Raw genomic sequence first — 18,965 nt, forward strand, 5'->3', positions numbered from 1 at the left:
ATCCAGGCTGATGGGAGGGAAGATTTGTCATCCCCTGCTGCAGCTCATTGTACGTGGGCTGTTCTCTGTGTAAACCTACTCGTGTGCATGTCCTGTCTTGCCCTGCTCAGGTTTGCCCTGAGCTGCTTTCCTTGTGGTTTCTCCCTTAGCGTTGTGGGTAACCTCCTCCCAATGTACCTCTATTTCCAAGTGTTGGGAGGTGAGGGGAGGCAGGGTTTTGGTTTGGCTGTTTCAAGAGGACTAGAGGGGATGGGAGAAAATGTTCAGCTCTGGGAAAAAAAAGCCTGAGCTAAGCTTTCAAGCATCCCTGTGTTGCTGGGACTCAGTTCTGTCTGATCCAGCCAAGTTCAAGTCACTTGGTTTAATTTCTGCTAAATTAAATATTGTCAGGAGCCACCAAATGGAGCCCCTTTGCCATGGATAACCGGGCTGACAACATCCAGGCACTGGCTTTGCTTCAAAACAGAACTGTATGGCCCAAAACCAAGCTACTTGAGGCAATTTCTGAGCCTGAGAGTTAGGGTGCAGCACTGATGAAAGACACCCACTGGTTTCAGAGGGACAGTTGGGCTCCCTGGTGCCATGCCAGTTGCCTGAGGGTTGTGGCTCAACTGGTGACATGGAGGAATGCCACTGAATCACGTGATGGCTTTGCAGGGCACAGGGATGTCCCTGCCTGGGATCAGAATCACAAAGGTTCTGCCCTTTTGATACACTCCATTAGCCTGGCTGGGTTATCTGGGAAGGACCTGCTCCAGGACCCTTGCAGGGGTACAGCCATCCTGGCCCTTGGCTCTGCTCTAATGTCTGAAAATGCTCTGGAGCAAGCACGGGGAAGGTTCTGCTGCTCCCCAGGATGCTACAGGTTGCCAGTCTGCTGTAGGGAGCAGGAGGGGAGCTGGCAGGGGAAGGTCTGATGGAGAATTATTCCCATTCCCCAGCAAGTGAGCTGAGACAGACGTCTCCAGCAGACTCTCCAGCGCCTGTACCTCAGCAGAGAGACATGCAAAGCAGCCAGCCCTCCCCAAGGCTTGGCCCACAGAGCCAAGGGCAGGCCGTCAGGAATTACTTGGGTTATACATTGCTGGCTTGTTCATCAGCAAGGAAAACACTTAAAGAGGCCAGTGGTGGGTCTGCCTGTGACCACACCGCACGGGTCTGTGTTAGGTGGCAACCTGTTACCTGTGTCAGTGCTGAGCCTCTGCCACAGGCCATTGTCATGAGGCAGAACAGGCTGAACAAGGCATAACTGGGGAGAAAAGCACCATGAAAAGAGAAGCAGTGGTGGGAAGGGCCACAGGGGCATTTCCTGAGCTACCGAGGATGTTGACCTGGAACAAGAAATGCGTGTTTGTATTGTAACTATTAGAGTTACAGAGTTTGCGAGTTGATGCCAGCTCCCCTTCATGACCACTGCTCACACTCACTGGCCCAGCCCCAGGATGAACCAAAGAGGTCAAGTACAGCGTTTGCTCCGCAGGGATCTGTTCCCTGCCACGTGGAACCTGTGCAAGGTGCAGGCTGTCATGGGCTGATATCTGAGCTCTCCTCTTCTTGGGGAGCGGTGCTGTGCCTGGGAGAGACCCAGGGAAACGACCAGAAATCATCTCTTCTGGTTGTTCTCCACAGGGCTGGTTGCTTTTTGCTATTGCTTGTGCTTGTCTGAGTATTGCTGTGACATGTTCTCTTTCCCCAGAATTCTTTCTTGTCTGTATGTTCTGCTGCCAGTTACCTGCCAGAATGGGGCCTGGGTGAGCCCACTCCCTCTGAGTGTTCTAGGTGCAGACACCTGGATGAGCCCAGGCACTGACACCTCCGTACACTTGCAGCTCTCCAGCAGAGGTAGTTGTGTCTGAATTCACAAAGATGAAGGAAGCATTTATGCAGATCAATCATGTGGGTCTATTAGATTTCTTTTCCTAAGATTTTTAATTAAGCTTCTGTTGTCTATATCCTTCACTTTCTAGATGCAGTAAAAATGAGCAATCACAAGAATCTAAGGAGATTTGATTGCCTCTTTGAAGCCAAAAATTTGATTTGCTTTCAGAGCCAAAAAACTCCCATTCCTAAATCAAAACCTCTCAGTAAGAATTAAAATAGGAATAATTCCCAAAGGTCCTCCCTTAGCTCTGTGATCACCAGAATTGCCACACAGTTCTTCACAGCCAAGAGTATGATGTGAGAAAGAAAATGCTCACTTATTTGGTCATCCTGTCCATCAAAGAGAGGTCACTGCCTTCCACAACATTAAGGCAGTGAGTGAGTCTGGAGTTCTCTGTGGGATTCTGATGCTGGATTCTCACATCACAGTAGTTTTGAAAAATATCTGTATTTAAAAACAAAACAACAAACAACAATCAGCCTTTGTGCTTAGGCAGAAATTAAGGAAATGTGTTCTGCAGCAGTAGGAGTCCAAGCATAAAAGCCAGAGCTTCCTTCAATTAAACTGCTTTCTGGAGACAACACTGACCCTATAGCTCTGATCCTTCCAGGCAGGGCTCTTCACGTGGACCACTGAACACTGCCCAGGGGTTCAGTTGGTGTTTCCCTGTGGGATTTCTTGGCCTCCGTGTCCTGGACCATCCTCATGCAGTCTGTGCATCTAACTGCATGTCTCAGTCTTTGCTATCAAACCAGGAGGGAAAACTGAGCTCAGACTGCAAGAACTGTCTGGATCCATCACTGCTACTGCCAAGCTCTATTTTCTTTTTTTTTTTCTTTTTTTTTTCTCTCTCTTTTATATTTTTGTCCTGCTTGGATGTTAAAATCGAAAATTGGACAGATTTAGCAGCCAGTGGCTGCAGTTAGGGTTTGGCTCTGACTAGCACAGTCACAATATCCTCTCAGAAATTCTATGGCAGGGTCCTTCTCTCTGTCTCTTGGGTGTATTATTTCAGTAGTGAGGAGCCTGTCTTTGTGGAGCAGCATCTTTGTGGTCAGAGGTGAGTGAGTCATCACTGCTGAGGCTGAAGCACTCACTCATTGCCCCTGGCAGGTCCTGGAGAGGAGTCAGAAAGGTCTGGAGAAGCTCATTGCTGTGCCCATGAAGATCCAGGTCCTAATTTCTGGCTCTTCCAGTGACTGACTTAAACCACGCGCTAATCCCTGTAGACCATACAGCTCTGGGCATTGTTTACCCTTCTGGTAATACAGTTGTTTCCCACTGTACCCTCCTCCTTCTCCCATGCATGCAGTTCAGCTGCCCACATGCCATGTGTGCCAAGCAGACAGCTCCTTTTTCCTTTGTTCAAGTCAGAATCCATCAGAAACATCACCCTCGATTTCAGAAGTTTTTCTTTGGTGTGAGAGAGAGAATTCTCTTCCAAGAGGGTCTGCCCTGAGAACTGGCTCTTCCTACAGAACAAAGAAGCACCTCTCCCACTGCCCTGCTGGCATTTGCAGGCTGTAATTTACACTGATCATTTCAGGCACCGCGATTGTTTTCTTCTCTTTTTTTAGGTTTTGCACAGACACAACAGGAAGCAAAGTTGGGGCTGTGAGACGGCAGTGGGGAGGCAGTGGTGGGGTCAGGATTAGCTCCTCAGAGCCTCTGGGGTGCCTGCTCATGTGCAAGTACGTGTGCTGTCTCTTCACTTCCCTTGGCTGGAGACCACTGAATCTCCTCCAGGTGTTAACCCTCTCCAGTGTTTCATATTGGAGACCACATGTGGAGTTTTTGGCTTCTTGTGGCCCCAGGGTCCAGCCTGGAAAATATCTGGCATCTTCATCCTCAAGCCCACAATGAGTTGGGATTCCTCCTGTTGCATCCCAGCCATTCACTCCCACTGATCTGGGGTTTCCAAACCTCTTCCTCTCTGAGCAAGTGGGCTTGAAGATGTCCTGCCTGTGAAACACCTGCCCTCCCTCTCTGCTGGCCTGTTCCCAAGGGGGGTCACATCCCAGCTCAGCTCACACACACATCCAGCCCATGCAGTCCCCATGGCACAGCGAGTCCTGGGATCACCCGGTCACCTGGCAGCCCTTCTCAGCAGCTCTGGATCTGCCTTGGTCCCAGGAGAGCAGAGCTGTCAGTGCTGCAGGTGAGGGTAACCAATGCTATGGAAAATAGCATATGGATAGTGCTGGGGTTTTTTTTTTTTTTGCTGTGACGGCAAATACCTCACTTGATTTGTTTCAGGGCTTCATTTGCCTTTTTTTATGACTGTCACACTGGCAGCTGATGGCCCAGAACTAATGCATCTGGGACCTCTTGCCACTTCCAGCAGTAAAGGAGCAGAAACTGCTGAATTCCAACATTGTGAAATTAAATCCTATTAAATTTCCACTCCCCTCATCCTGGATGAACTTCAGTTTCCCTGTTGGTGTTTGTCTTTCCCTGCCATGGCAGCTTTTCTCAAGTCCTTGTCCATCATCAGTATCTTTCTGTTTTTATGTCAACTCCTTCTCAAAGTATTAATCTCAAAGCTAATCTGGGAGGTATTTTTCTAGAAATCTGCCCTCTGCCCAGTATTTTTCATTTAAGTGCCACTTGCTTTCTTGCTGTTCATGACCTTTACAATTCACCTTCTAAACTTCATCCTCTTTGACTGAAGTCCTTGTTTCCTGTGGAGTGTTGTCTCTCATGCACTGTTTGTATCTGGGGGAGGATCTACCATATAGGCTAGATCTACAGGAACGGCTTATTTTATTTACAGACAAGTTTGCATGGGTATGAGCTGTGTCTGGTAAGTGAAATGTTGATTTTCATTCTAAGTTATTTATTATCCAGTTGCACCCACGTCTTTTAATTGCTTTCTTTGCTTCAGACTGTTTTCTAAAGCCTGGGTAATGCTGATGTCAGCCTAGCAGGCTTGTTGCTGCCTGAATCCTGTCTCCAAGCCAAACTCTTCAATTCACGCGCTGGATTTGCTGTTGTGGTTGCTGAGAACCTCCCTCCCTTTTTAAGGCTCTGTGTAGCCAAAACAGCATATTCCTTCACTGCTGCTTCCAGAAGTCTGGAATAGGCATGATCCAGTCTTTCCCTCACCTCACACGTCTGGCTGTCTTTGCAATCAGCTAGTACACCTAAATATTCACAGCTTTAAAATCTATTTCCTTTTCCAAGGACAGCTGGCAAGACATTGAAGCCCCAGATCCTGCTGTGGTGTTGATGTCACACTGAAAGAGAGTAGCTTCAGCTGTGGTGGTACAGCACTGAAATCTGGGGTACAGGAGGAAAGAAAGGAGGAAGTGTGATATCTTTTTGAGCTCCAATAGAAAGTCTGAAAGCCTTTGTAGTACAGGAGACTAAAAAAATGAGCCTGAGCTTCCTTTTCAGGCTCATCTTATTTAGCAATTTCTGGTCAGTGTCTCTGCCTTAGCACAGCGGTTTTGGTCTCCTGCTCCACATCACTCCTGTTCCCTTGCCTCATCGTTTGAAGTTTCAGAGGACAAATGTGATACTTCCCGCTGCCTGTGTCAGTGAAAAATACTTCAGATTTGGATCACGGACATGCACTGTGTTGATAGTTCTCACCCAAATACAGTGATCTTGCAGTTGCCAAGGGTTGGTGGGTTTTCTGCTTTAGAAAGTTGATATGCCTTGGCTAAGCGATGTCCCTGCTTTCAGATGCAATTGTGGCAATGCTGAATTTCCAAGGATTACCAGTGCATGTGGTAGAATCTGGGAACCTCAGTAACAAGCTATGAAGTCAGGAGAAAAACCAAGATGCGAAGATCTTGGCAGCTCCTCCATGATGCGCTGTCCTGCTTTACTCAGGGCCATGGTGCCAAAATGCAGCACAAACCATTAATTCACTCACATGATACTCCCTCCTTGACACTGTTACTTATTTCAGTATTCCTTGGCCTTCCCAAACTTTTCGGGAGTCCCAGTGGCCTTCCAAAGCTTGGTAAACCAGTGGTACAGGGAATGGGATGCTTAACTTGCTCTCAGCATGAATGAGTGGAGTAGGAGGGATGTGTAAATTCCAGCCAGCCTCTGACAGCAGGGAGGACTGGGGCAGGAGTGAGTGAGCAGTGATGCTGGAGGTGCTGATGAGCAGGGGGGTGGCCACAGCTTGAGGTCATGGGGCAGGGCTGTGTTGAGCGTCAAAGGCTGATCTTAGTGGGGTGGAATCCATTAAATCACTGTCTCCAGCCTGCTGCTGGCTCAAGCAGGTTGCAGCAGCCCTGCAGGTAGCCCTGCCTTACCACTGTGATGGCCAGGTGATCCCAGATGTTTTGGGGATGCTTTGGGCACAGACAGCCTGGTCTTGTCTCTGTTCACACACCTGCTCTGACCCATCCTTATGGAGAATGGACACTCCATCCCATGGGACACAGCGGATGCTGTCCTCCTCATGCACTGGTGCCTCATGGAGCTGTTCAGGGCCACACCTGCATCTGCCACGAGGCTTGACCCTGGCTCCCAAAGTCACCACCATGGCCCAGCCGGGATCCCGGCTGCTTTTCTCCTCGGGATGCCATATGTAGTGCGAGCAGACAGTTTCTGAGTGGAGACTTCCTGCAGTGGAGCCGTGTAAAAACCAAAACCCTGGTGCCAGGCCAGGCCTGGCTGTGAAGGGTTTGGCAGTGCCTCCTGGGGCAGGGATGGTGTCATCCCTTTGGAGCACACAGGCTGTCAGGATGCAGCCAGTGCCCAGTGCTGGTGTCTTCCCCTGCCAGCTCAGCACTCCCGGCCTCCTCCAGCTGCACGGGAACAGCCTAGGCAGGGATTTTTTTTTTTCCACTTTTTTTTTTTCTCTCTTCCCCTTTTTTTTTCTGGAACCCTGTACATCAAGAGCATAGCAGGGATCCCAGGGGGTTTGCTGCTATCCAGACAAGATGCCTGGTTCTCTGCCAGATCTTGCGCTGGGGAAGGGCTGCAGGAAATCCATTTTGCAACATTTCTGCTGGGGCTGTTGGCAAGAGCCCTGCAAAGTGCAGCAGCCACTGACCAGGTTGGTCCCTCTGAAAAAAAGAGGACTGAAGAGGTCAGAGCATGTCTGTGACCTGCCTGACCTCTGCTCCCTCCCATCTTTACTGCTGATTTGCCTTTTGTTGAGCCGAAAGAACCTCTTGCCAAGCCAGTGCTCCTCTGGGGCCGTGACCTGACGCTGCAACAGGCACTGAAGCCTTTCCCTGAGATGTTTCCACGCGGCCCTGTGCATCAGCACGAGCTATTTGCATTTCTGACAGCCTTAAGTCAGCCTCAACCACTCCGGGTTTGATTCTGTCCCAGTGAGAAAGGTCCTGGCTGATGCACATGTTAATCGCAAAAGCAAACGCCTCCACGTCGTTTTTACTAAATACAGGAGCAGTGTCTGCTGCAAGGCACTGCTGGCAGCCCTCAGCGGGGTCACAGTCCTGCGTCCAAGAGGAGTTTCTCAGCCCCAGCCAAAGGGGAAAGGGGTTCAGGTTTAGTGCTCTCTGTTTGCAGATGTCAGCTGCAATGAGTTGAGTTTTCAAGGTCGATCTCATTCCCTGTCATTTGCAGAGGGCTGAGCCTGGAAATGTGAAACTGGGATGAGCATCTCAGCCCAGCACTGTACGTTGGATTTTCTGCTTATCTCCCACTGGCACAGATGCTATTTCACCCCCCTGTGGGATAACTGATACAGAGGATTGAGGAAGAAACTGTATCTTCTCGTTGAGTCACATCTTGATCAATCCAGTGCTGCAGGAAGTGTCATTTCCCACAGACGCGCAAGCGTACAGGCACTGCTGATGAAATCTTGTGAGGTCAGGCAGTCATTTCCTCCTAATTACAGCTCCAGGAATGAATAACGTTTAGCTGAGACCCTGGTGACTTTGTACTTTGGAGTAGTTTTCATTTAAGCAAAATACAGGCATGTCAAAATGAACGCAGGATCTGGATTTTTCCTTCTGGTTATTTTGGTTGTACAGATACCATCTGGGATTTGTATAACAAATTTGGGGTTGTTTGGTGACGGTCAGGGAATGAAAAGATCCAGAGCCCCAAACTGTCATGCAAAAAGCTTCTGTTAGAAACCTTCATGTTGCCAGAAATGTCTTGCAGCAGATGCTTTTTCCAGGAACTTGGAGGACAGGAAGAGCCTCCCAGGCCACAGTCTCCTGAACAATGTGTCCTATCTTCCTCTTCAGAAAAAACATAATTCTCCATTTTAAAACTCATGGTGTGATTCCTTCTGTGAAAGCCAACTCCAGGGCTGCACAACCCCCATGGTTACAGACCTTGTCATGTGGAAATTGTCATGGCATCCTCTGCCAATGGAGAGAGTCAGAGCCAAGAAGGAGAGGGTGAATGAGTGGTGGGAGAGTTGTTTGAAAGTGTTGCTGCAAGTGAGAGCTTGTGCCCTTGCCATGGCTGGCTCCATGGGTTTGGGATATCCAGGCCACATGGTTCTGCCCCCGCTCTGCTGGAAACAGGTCCCTGAGCAGCCCTGAGGGGCTGAGGAATGGCAGCTGAAGCAGATGCTTCCTAGCCTGGAAGGTGGTTGCATCCCTAAATAATTTATGAGCATGAGAACTTGAGCAGCTCTCACTGATTGGGCTTCTGGTGCAGCACTTATGACTGGCCACATCCAGCCTTGAGTGTGGTGCTGCTGCAAATGGACCTCCAAAATGAAATAGCTGATCTGCAGGGCAGGGAGGGGGCAAGGACTGCCTGAGCGGCTGTCTTCAGTTTCAAACACCAGAGGAGATGCTGCTGGTTTAGAAGGGAAGAAAAAAAAATATAAATAGCAAATAAGAACTTCAATTGATTTACCAGTCAGACAAAGCACCTGACCTATTTGTGTGCTCCTGTCCATGTCTCTGAGCCTGGAAGTGCAAACTCTGAGCCTATGGGGGCTCAGCACAGACCTGCCAGTGTTGAATCTGCCCCTTACCTCTGTCATGCACAGAGGCTGTCTCGCCCCTCACAGGGCCGTGGCAATGCTGGTCAGGGTCTTGTGTCCTCTGGGTCATTCCCTCAGACATACAGCCTGGACAAACTGGCATTTCCCAAAAGCATATGGATCAAATTTTTCCTAGTTTCTCTTGAAATTTGGATTGTTACCTTTATTTATGGTGGTTTAATTGTTAAAAAAATAGATATGAACCTTTTGAATCCTAACTGCAGATTTTGTTACAAAGTAAGGGGGAGGGAAGAGCATGATTTGAGCATCACTTCCAGAGCAAAATGGGTTTGTCTCTCTTGGGAGAGGTTGTCTTATCCCAACTGGGGCATCTCAAGAGAAGGTGAGGGAAGCAGACCCTTCCAACGCCTCTGATTTTCCTCACTCCTTTTTCAGCCTCTGAAGATATGAGATCCACCTGGCAAGGCAAGGCTGGTCGCAGCCCACTCCAGGCCCTATATGAGAGTGACCAGGTAAGGGGACAGGGACAGAGAAGTGGTGGGGCAAAGATCGAGTGGAGCACTGAATGCTGAGCCTTTTCTCCACTCCTTTGGTGTGTAGGGCACCATGCCGGGTCCAGCCACCCCCAGGGTCCTTGCAGCTGAACTTCTGGCTGTGTCTAAAAGACAAGACCACACTGCTTGGCGGAGTAACTTGGTGAAAACTGTTTATGGCCCTTGCTGGTACTTGGGCAAACATTTTAAATACCAGTGGGCTGAGCCATAACTGAGCAAGCCCGGGAGACTTTGCCGTCTGAACATTTCAAAGCCAACTCTGGGCCATCATAGCAGGGCAAGAGCTTCATTACTGCCCTTCCTGAGCTAATAATTGACAGATGTTTCTGTGTTAGCTGCTATATATATATGCACACACATAGGTATGTGCACAAATATATGTTTACATAGCTGGACTCAGCCATGGGGGATTTATAATCCTGGAACATCTCAGGCCTCTCCATTTCTGTGAGCTGTGCTAGCTCTACCTGCTGAGAAATGAGCAGCCAGGCACAGCCTGGGCAAAGAATCACTCCTCTCCAGGTGGGCTTAGTGGGTCCCTCCCTGTGCAGGAATCAGGGAAGGTGTCCTGTTTGTCCTTCACAGCAGGACTTGTGGTCGGAGCTGTAAAAAGTGTTTGTTTCTTTCTGCTGCATTTCCCCCTGGGCAGGCAGTTTTCCCCTCAGTCAGCCACACTTGCTTTTGCAGAGGGATCTTCACCCACAACTTCCCTGCAGGAAGCCCTGTGGGAAACCACCCTCCAACGGGTGCCACACCACGTGCCCCAGCCACCAAACGCTCCCTCCATCTCCCCGTGTCCATGGGGCTGCCATCTGTGGCAGCCCACAAGAGCAGAGGGCAGTGCTGGTGGCCGCTCAGTGGGCTGCCATCCCTGCAGCCTCCCCACTGCCTGTGGGCAGTGCCCAGTGCAGCCAGAGTCAGATGTGTTGCATTGTGTTACTGCCTAGGTTGATGCTCTTATGTCTGCAAGCAGCCAAAGTACGTTTGCTCTCTGAAAAATGGCAATTGTGGACTCCTGTGGCCATGATGCCAGCAAACCCTGATGCTGCTGGAATGTCATGGTGTTATTTCCTTAAAAGTGATACTTAATTTCCCTGGCTTTTAAAGAGAAGGAAATGAAGGGAGCAATTTTGCTCTGAAATAACTGCAAGACATGCGTTTATTCCAGTGGGCGGCTGCTGAAAAGTAGTCACATTTATTTGTTGCCATGCCTGCAGACAGAGTCTGTCTGTCTGTCTCTCTGGTCCAATAGTTTTGAATTATGCAAGTGCAGGGAAAAACACCTGAAAAAATCACATTATTAAAATGCCTCTTTTTCTAAGCCCTTGCAAAAAGGTTTTCCAATTCTAAAAGCTGACGGGGAGCCTCCAGACAAAAGAAATTTCTACTGAAAGGTTTGGCTGTGTTGCAAGGCAGCATGAGAATGCTTCTTCAGCTGTGGTTATCACCTCCCTAGGTGGTGTATTTTCTTTGTAGCCTAGTAGCCAACAATGTCAGAGTTCTACCTTGCTGGCAGTTAGCATCTGTTCACCTGAATTTCCTTCATTTTGGCATTTTTCTTTATCATGTCCCTGTTGGAAGGAGTAAGGATGGGATGCTTTCTCCTGTCCCTGTCTCAGATTACTGCCCATGCAGGTTCCTGGAGAAAGTGGTCACTAAGGTGACCTGGACAAGGTTATTTTTTATTGTGGAAATAAGATCCAAAAGGGTCTGAGTGTGGTTCATCCCTTGCAGAAGGAGCTGTTTGTCCAGATGTTAGTGTCTCTCTGAAGATGACAGGTCTGCTGGATCATCCACAGCATTGACAGTTTGTTTTAGTATCCCAACTGCTGGTAGGAGTTTTACAAGCCCTTAAAACTGCCCCTCAAAACACCTCGTTAGCCCCCAGAGAGCAGTGAAGGAGCACCTGAAGCCTGGTAAAGGGTGTCCTTCAGCAGGCCTGGGCAGTGACAGCTCTCAGCAGCCAGGCAGGCAGCAAGGCCTGCCCTTGCCCTTCATCTGGAAGTTGCCACATCTGTGCAACTGCAGGGCTGTTTGCTGTGGCACCCTCTGACACTGGGAGGACTGTCTTTACAACCCCAAAGGAGGAGCCACCGTGATGTTGGAAGATGGTGGTCACTGCATGGCATTAAAGCCACAGCCCTGCGGGGTCAGGGCCACCCTGGCTTAGCGGGTCCTTGGTGCTGCCGTTCCCAGGCGTGGCTGTTGGATGTTCCCAGCAATGAGGAACACGAAATTTCCCATCCCTTGTGAGCAAAACAGGGACATAGGGGGCAGGAGGAGGAGGGGACCTTCCCCTTCTGGCTTCCTGGAAATGGTTTCCTTCCCCAGATGTTCTAATGACATTTTGGGATTTTTGACAAAAACCATTACAGGAAAGGTCATGTCCCCAGATCTGCAAAGGGGTTTCAGCTGGGTCAGGGGTTAAGGGACTCCAGGCTTCTGGTAAGCCAGTGCAGCAGCTGTCAGTTCTTGATGCAAGGGTCAGAAGGGTTAAAGGACCATGTGTTGCCCTGTGGCCAAAGGAAACTGTGACCAGAGCTGAGGCATTGGACTGGCCTGTGTGGAAGAAGTCCCTCAGGAGAAGGAACCCAAAGCCCTCAGGAAGGGGCCACCTGCTCACCCTTTGTTCCTCTCCATCATCCCTGCCACCCCACCTAATCTCCAGCTCCCCTCCTGCTCACCAGGGTTTGATCATCAGCGTTAGAGACTATTTCCATTTGCTTTTCCTTGGCAGGACATCCAGACCTTTCCCATCCAGCATGGCCAAATGTGTGTGCCACATTTCTGCCCTTGGCTGGGTGTTCACTGCAAGCACGTGTGTGTGTGCCAGTGTGAGGCAGCAATGCCCCGTAGCAGCAGGAACTGTGCAGGACCCTGTGCCAACAAACAGGCTGTGCTTTCTGTCCCTGGGGCCACCCACCCCCCAGACTGGTGTGAGAGAGAGCACACACACCCAGTGTGTGTGTCTGCTTTTAACACAATGTTCTGTTATTGACCCTCTCTGCACTGCCTGTTCTTCCCTCATCCTCTTCGATTTTTCTCCTCATTCAGCTCCTCATCACATTTTGTCCTTTCTTTTGATGCCAGCCTGTCCAAGGATTATGTGCAGGAAATCAAGGTGTGTTCAAAGTGAGTGCTGTCTCCAAAATCTCACATGGGTGACTGACAAACCCAGTGAAGGGCAGGCAGTGGGGACAGTTGTGGGCCAGATGTTGTGTGTAGGCCACAGTCAGCTTGGGCGAGCTGGTGACCATCTCTGTCGGGGTTTTTCTCCCCAGTTTGAGCAGTCGTCCCTGCAGGCTGTTCACCAGCAGAGACGGGAGATGTTGAGCAACGTCTGCAGCCGTTACACCCGCAAGCGGCGCCTCCTGCAGCCCGACGACCTGCGGCACTTGGTGGTGGACGACACGCACGGGCTGCTCTACTGCTACGTGCCCAAAGTGGCCTGCACTAACTGGAAGCGGGTGATGATGGTCCTGACGGGGCAAGGGAAGTACCAGGACCCGCTGGGAATCCCCGCCCACGAGGCCCACGTGCCCTCCAACCTGCGCACCCTCTCCGAGTACAGCATTCCCGAGATCAACTACCGCCTGCGCAGCTACCTCAAGTTCGTCTTCGTGCGGGAGCCCTTCGAGCGCCTGGTCTCTGCCTACCGCAACAAGTTCACCCTCAGCTACAACACGGCCTTCCACAAGCGCTACGGCACCAAGATCATCCGGCGGCACCGGCAGCGGCCCAGCGACCGCGCCCTGGAGCGCGGGGACGACGTGCGCTTCGAGGAGTTCGTCTACTACCTGCTGGACCCGCGGACGCAGCAGGAGGAGCCGTTCAACGAGCACTGGGAGCGGGTGCACTCGCTCTGCCACCCCTGCATCATCCACTACGACGTGGTGGGCAAGTACGAGACCTTGGCCGAGGACGCCAACTACATCCTGCAGCTGGTGGGGGCCGACGCCAGCGTCAAGTTCCCGGCTTCGTCCAAGACCACCAGGACGACAGACGACATGACAGCCCAGTTCTTCCAGGACATTAGCCCCTTCTACCAAAGGAGACTCTTTAATTTATACAAAATGGACTACTTGCTATTCAATTACTCCATCCCCTCGTACCTCCGCATCCGATGAGGCGGGGGCTGTGGGGGAAGAGGTGAGAGAGAGCTGGATAACTCTCATCTTGCCACAGTTCCTCTCCTCCTACCTTGGGCTCATCTCTTGGTTGACTTCTTCCCTGTGCCCTTTTATTAGGGTCTGCTCCACCTCCTGATGCCTTGTTCATGCATGATCTGGAGAAAGAACACTTCTGAAAACACCGGGGTTGGAGCTTTTCCTTCCCTTTCCCTTCCAGCCCTCAATGTCTACAGGGAATGGTGGTGGGACTGGGCACCTCTTGCCTTGGCTGAGGATTTTCTTTTAACTAAGAGACTCCTCTGTAGATCCAAATCTTGAGAAGGCTCCGTTTTTGGGCAGGATCCCTTCAGGTTTTTCTCCTCCTTACTGGGCTGTTTGGGGGCAGACATGGAGTCTCAGGGGTCAGAGTGAAGTGTATCAGAGACTTGCATAGAACCAGAAATAAAGCAATAATTTAATGTAACTTTTTCCTTTTATTTAAAATTGCTCCCACCTTTTCTTTTTGTCTTGTTTTCCTCTGTCCTCATCCCACTTCCCCTACTGAGGGGAATGTAACACACAGAGGTGTGTTACTCTGACCACATTTTTATCTCTGGAGGGTTTTTTTGTTCCTCTCCTTCCACATGTTCTCAGTTGGGGTGCAAAATACTCCAAAGGTAGAGAGGAAAGGTTTGCAGCAGATCTTCAGAGCTTTCCCCTGAACTGCCACAGTAGAGGGCTCAGTGCCTGTGTGTGCATGTCTCTGGATTTCTGGTCAAATCCATTAAATCCAGGCCTCACACCTCCCATATTTTGAAAGCAAATGGTAACAGCTGTAAAGCCTACAGACAGCAAGAGTACAGGTGTGTGCTCTGATGAAATCACATCATCCAAAGTGTCCTGCCCATGGCCCCACTGGTCAGGCAGGGCCCTGCTGGCAGTGCTGGCTTCTCCTCCCATGACAGCATGGGCTGCTCCTGTGTGCAGCCCCTTTATAAACGTTATAAAGTGTTTGGGGGAGCACTGGGCTGGGATGTGGGAGATTGCTGTGGTAATGGAGAGGTAATGTTGGACTGAGAGCGAGGAAAATCTGTGTGTGTGTGTGTGTCTGTCCCTGTGTGTATGTCCCTGTGTGTGTGTGAGAAAAAATTGAGGATAAAAACAGGGAGAGAGACACCTAGAGGGAAACAGTCCTTTGCCTGGTTGCCTTTGGATAATCATTCCTTGAAGAAAAAACAGGGAGGAGAGGGTGAAACACAAAAGAAAATGACAAACCGAGCCCTAGGATTTTAAATTAAAACCAGTCCCTATTTCAGTCTTTCCTTTTCTGTTTGGCTTTGGCTTGCTGGCTGCCTTTGTAAATAAACACACTGGTAATAGATGCTGTAGAGTGTGTCTGCTGGCTGGGCTGCAAACACTTGACTTATTAGTGCAATACAATGGGAGGTTTTATAAAACCACAGTGCTCTCAGTATCTGTAAAAAAATGGTGTTTCCAGCTAACAACTTTCAGCTGTTATATCTTAACCTTTTTCCTCTCTGACTGGCATCTATATGCTGACACTCCCTCCTCACTTGCTCCATTGGAGATTGGCTTTAGCAAAGCAATGAAAAAGCAAAGTAAATGAAGCTGCTGGTGATCCTGGCAGTGTGACTGATTCTCCCAATCTGCACTGGAGATCTTCAAGAAATGGCCTTTCTCATGCTCTCTTGGTATCTCCCTGTCTAGCTGAAACACAAAGCACAAAAACAGATTATATGATGCAACAAATTTCATCTGCTGCGTTCAGGCTTGGAGTGCATTCCTCCTGCTTTCCCAGGAATCTCATGTTCTTTGCTTAGAGCTGCCTCTGCTTGGAAAAATCATTGTTCAAATCACTGCAAGATCTTTTCATTGTTTTTGGTCAGGAATCATAATTTGGGGTCAGATGCAGGGACATTAAAGGGATGGATTTTTTTGGATGGCTGTTTGTATTTTTCCTAAATACCGTTCCCTGCTGGTACCTCTGAAGAGCTGATGGCACAGTGAGTGGCAAGGACAGATATACTCACTCCCAGCTGTGCAGTCTGTGGCTGTTTAGACAATATCTGCCTGGCTGGGAGCCACTTTGGGCTTTCTTTGGTGTGAAAGTGAGGGAATAGAAATTTCTAGGCTTTGTTCTGCAGCCAGGTGGTTTCTAATCTTTCCTGCAACAGTGGCAATGGGGAGGTGGTCCCAGCTGTGAATGGTTGTTTGACTGGCAGCCTGTCCTGGCATCGCCATCAGACCTGACCCACTGACCCAGTCAACAGCCCAGCCACACACGAATGGACCAAGTGCAGCCCTGCAGCCTTGGCTGTGAGCTGCTGAAGGCAGGACCCTGTAAAGGTGTGGTTTGGGTCATGTAGGACCTTTACAAATACCCACCTTTGGGCTGTTTCTATAAAATCCCAACAGCCAACATCCACAATCCAGACCACTTAGGTCATACCCTTGGCTTCCTCTCCACCTAAATCCAAAGCTTTCCAAAGGAAAACCCAACCATGCAAGCAGAGGAGAGGAACTTTGTATTTCTGAAGTGAACACCTTCAGCCGGGGCTGGAGCTTTCCGGGACAGGAATCGTTCAGCCCTTGCCACAGCCGAATTGCTGGGACCGGGATGGCCCGGGGGCAGCTCTGGAGTCGGGATGCTGCGGGACGGGGACCCGGGATGTTGCGGGGTCTGGATGCTGTGGAGCCGCGATGCTGCGGGGTCGGGATGCTGCGGAGCCGGGATGCTGCGGGGTCGGGATGCTGCGGAGCCGGGATGCTGCAGGGCCGGGATGCTGCGGGGCCGGGATGCTGCGGGGTCGGGATGCTGCGGGGCCGGGATGCTGCGGGGCCGGGATGCTGCGGGGCCGGGGCCAGCGCTGGGCAGCCGCCGCCCTCGCCGCAGGCACGGTCGGTCCCTTCCAGGTCCGACCGAAAGCGCCGGAGGACGGGAGCAGGACGGAGCTAGGAGGACCCCGTGTGACCGGTGATCCCAACTACAGGCAGCGTAATTCCCTGTATGGGTGCTGGGAACAATGTGTCCGAGGGCTCCTGGTTGGTTGGGCTTTTTAAACTGTTTCGCTGGGTCCCTTTTTCGAGGAGAAAATATCAAAGAGGCCTGGGCCATCTCTGAAGTGTGACTGGATTTGGTTTTCTCCTCCACTTGGAAGTGGGAATGTGGCAGTGGCTGATGTGCAGCAAGGGTATGAACTGCAAGGGGATGCCTGGGGTCTGCCCCCCAGGAGTAGGTCAGGGCATCATCCCCTCGGCCCGCTCTGAGCTCTCCTCTCTGAGCAGGGAATGTGACCAGCAGAAAGTGCCAGTCCTGGCCTTGCTGAAGACAGGATCATGGTAGTAATGTCTCCCCAGCCCCCTGCAAGGTTCCCATCCTGGCCTCAGGCTGCAGAACTTGGGGATAAGAGACTCTAAATGAGTCAGGTTGGTCCTGGAGTCTGGCCCAAGGCTTGAGAGCTACTGGGTAGCTCTCAGAGCACCAGGGACACAAAAAACAAGAACAGACTCACTTCGGTGTGTTCACGTGTGCACAAATATATAATGAAAATAATGATTCTATTATAATGTATAATAGAATTACTGCTGCGTCAATCTACATATTATATATTGGGCGATTGCATTTGCATATGGTTATAATACTTAATAGACATTTGGCTTATGTATGTCTACATATGTGTGTCTGTGCATCATCCCATTTATTATATAAATACTCCTATACCCCCCAGCATAAAAGAGAGAGTACCTTCCCTTGCAGCACTGTTGAGCTTTGCCACAGTCCAGCGTGGCTCAGGAGTTAATGAAGAACCAGCCCCTTCCTCCAAGTGCCTCCAGCAGCTCCAGCCTTCTGAGTGTGGTGGGCACTCTGCCTATGCTGTGAGTTTTCCATGCTGTGGAGCTGCTGGCCCCATCCCTCATGGCCTATGTGAAGCTGTTGAACAAAATGGAGCTTCAGTGATTAGGAGGTTTCCTTCCAGACTTTCCTGTGCACTGCAGATTGGGTTGTTTACCAGCTGGAGGATTAAATAGACTTTCATTGAAGAGAAAAAACCGAAGAGTGTTGAAGTATGTCTTGGAAGCAGTGTCTCCCTTGAAGAGGCTTTTCAGACTTACTGTGTTTGCTAGCTGGCACTTTGCTTGTCCCTGGTAAGGAAGCTCCATCTCACAGAGAGTTTCTGGAAAATTACTGTGTTAGGATGGAGGCAGTGAGTGGAAGCAGTGGGGGGAGAAAAATAAATGATTTGACTATCCCTGAAAACAAACTCCTGTTCCCATCTGCATCTACAGATGGTGACAGCCCCTTCTTTGCTTGCAAAGAAAAACCCTTATGCACCCAGGAATAAGGGAACCCCTGACTGGCCTTCCTCCCTAGTTCAGCTGGGATCTCCCCTAGGTCCCAGCAGCCAGCCCAGCACCACAACACAAGTGGTGGTCCAGGGTAGGCACCCACCCCCTCCCAAACTCCACCTTTTCCTTTATTCCCTCTAAAGATTACAACAAGGTAAGCCTTCCACAAGCATCTCACAGCACTGGATGAGTTTCCAGGACCAAAGGGGCAGGCCAGCAGCCAAGGACTAAAGCGCAGCAAGACGCTCTCTTCTTCCACCTCCTCCTTTTTAAGGCTATTGCTTATTTGGGAGCTGTGAGGACTAAATACAAATCGAAGTCACTGTTGGCTGAAAGAGGTGCTGGTGACTCTGGCTGGGTGGGTGCAGCCCAGTGAAAAGCTGGGCACAGTAATGACACAGACACAGCAGCAGAGAATCCAGGCCTGCTGCTGGCAGTGACTTCCCTGCTGGGTTAGATTGAAGACAGAAATCACTGGGAAATGTCCCCACTCTCTCTGGGCTCTGCTACCCACACCATTCTGCTCTGGAACTGAAATTTGTGGAGGAAAAAGGGGGCAAACAACCCCCTCCCCAAATCTCCTCCCGGATCACATCGCCCCAACACAACACCACAGGGAGCGCAGGGCCAGGCAGGGCCTGCTGCGTTGGTCTGAGAAGTCTGAGAAGCTGAGGAGCCTGCAGGTATTTAAGCATCAAATTTCTGCTTTTAAAGGGAGGGAAGGGGGAGGATGTCTGGACAACTCAGGGGCTTCTGGCCCTGCTGGGAAGGCTGGGGCAACTGGTGCCAGGGGACAGAGCAGTGCTTCCCACTCACTGGGAGGGCTGGGGGTGCTTTCTTAGAGGAGCAAGTTCAGGCGGAGTTACAGGAATGCTGACCCAAGCTGTGCTCTGGAGTTACATATGAGCTTTGTTAGCAAAGACCCTTTCTCATTTGCACAAAGAAAAAAAGAGGAAAGAGTAAAAGTAAACAGGCTGAGCAGCCAAATAACTAGCCTCTCACTGCCCTTAAAAAAAAAAAAAGAAAAAAAAATCCCATTTTATTGAAACCATTTCCTTTTGTTATATCATTTCTCTTGAGGCTGGAAGCAATTTTAAGTCTTAAGTGCGTTCCCTGCATTAAGTGCACAGGCACAAGGCTGATGCTTGGCT

At 50.3% G+C, this 18,965-nt stretch overlaps 1 protein-coding gene across 1 annotated transcript in view; it reads left to right on the forward strand.

Moving 5' to 3' along the window:
- Positions 1-14,143, forward strand: part of CHST13 (carbohydrate sulfotransferase 13) — a 29,540-nt gene extending 15,397 nt beyond the window's left edge. Inside the window, exons 2-3 of the mRNA XM_066195254.1 lie at positions 9,219-9,295; positions 12,619-14,143. Coding sequence (XP_066051351.1) covers positions 9,219-9,295; positions 12,619-13,464 — 923 coding nt within the window. The 3' untranslated portion in view covers positions 13,465-14,143. The remainder of the gene's footprint in view (positions 1-9,218; positions 9,296-12,618) is intronic.
- Positions 14,144-18,965: the final 4,822 nt, after the last annotated feature.

This window comes from Chamaea fasciata, unplaced genomic scaffold, assembly GCF_029207755.1.
Source record: "Chamaea fasciata isolate MVZ Bird 193981 ecotype frontalis unplaced genomic scaffold, bChaFas1.0.hap1 SCAF_13, whole genome shotgun sequence".
Lineage (NCBI taxonomy): Eukaryota > Metazoa > Chordata > Aves > Passeriformes > Sylviidae > Chamaea > Chamaea fasciata.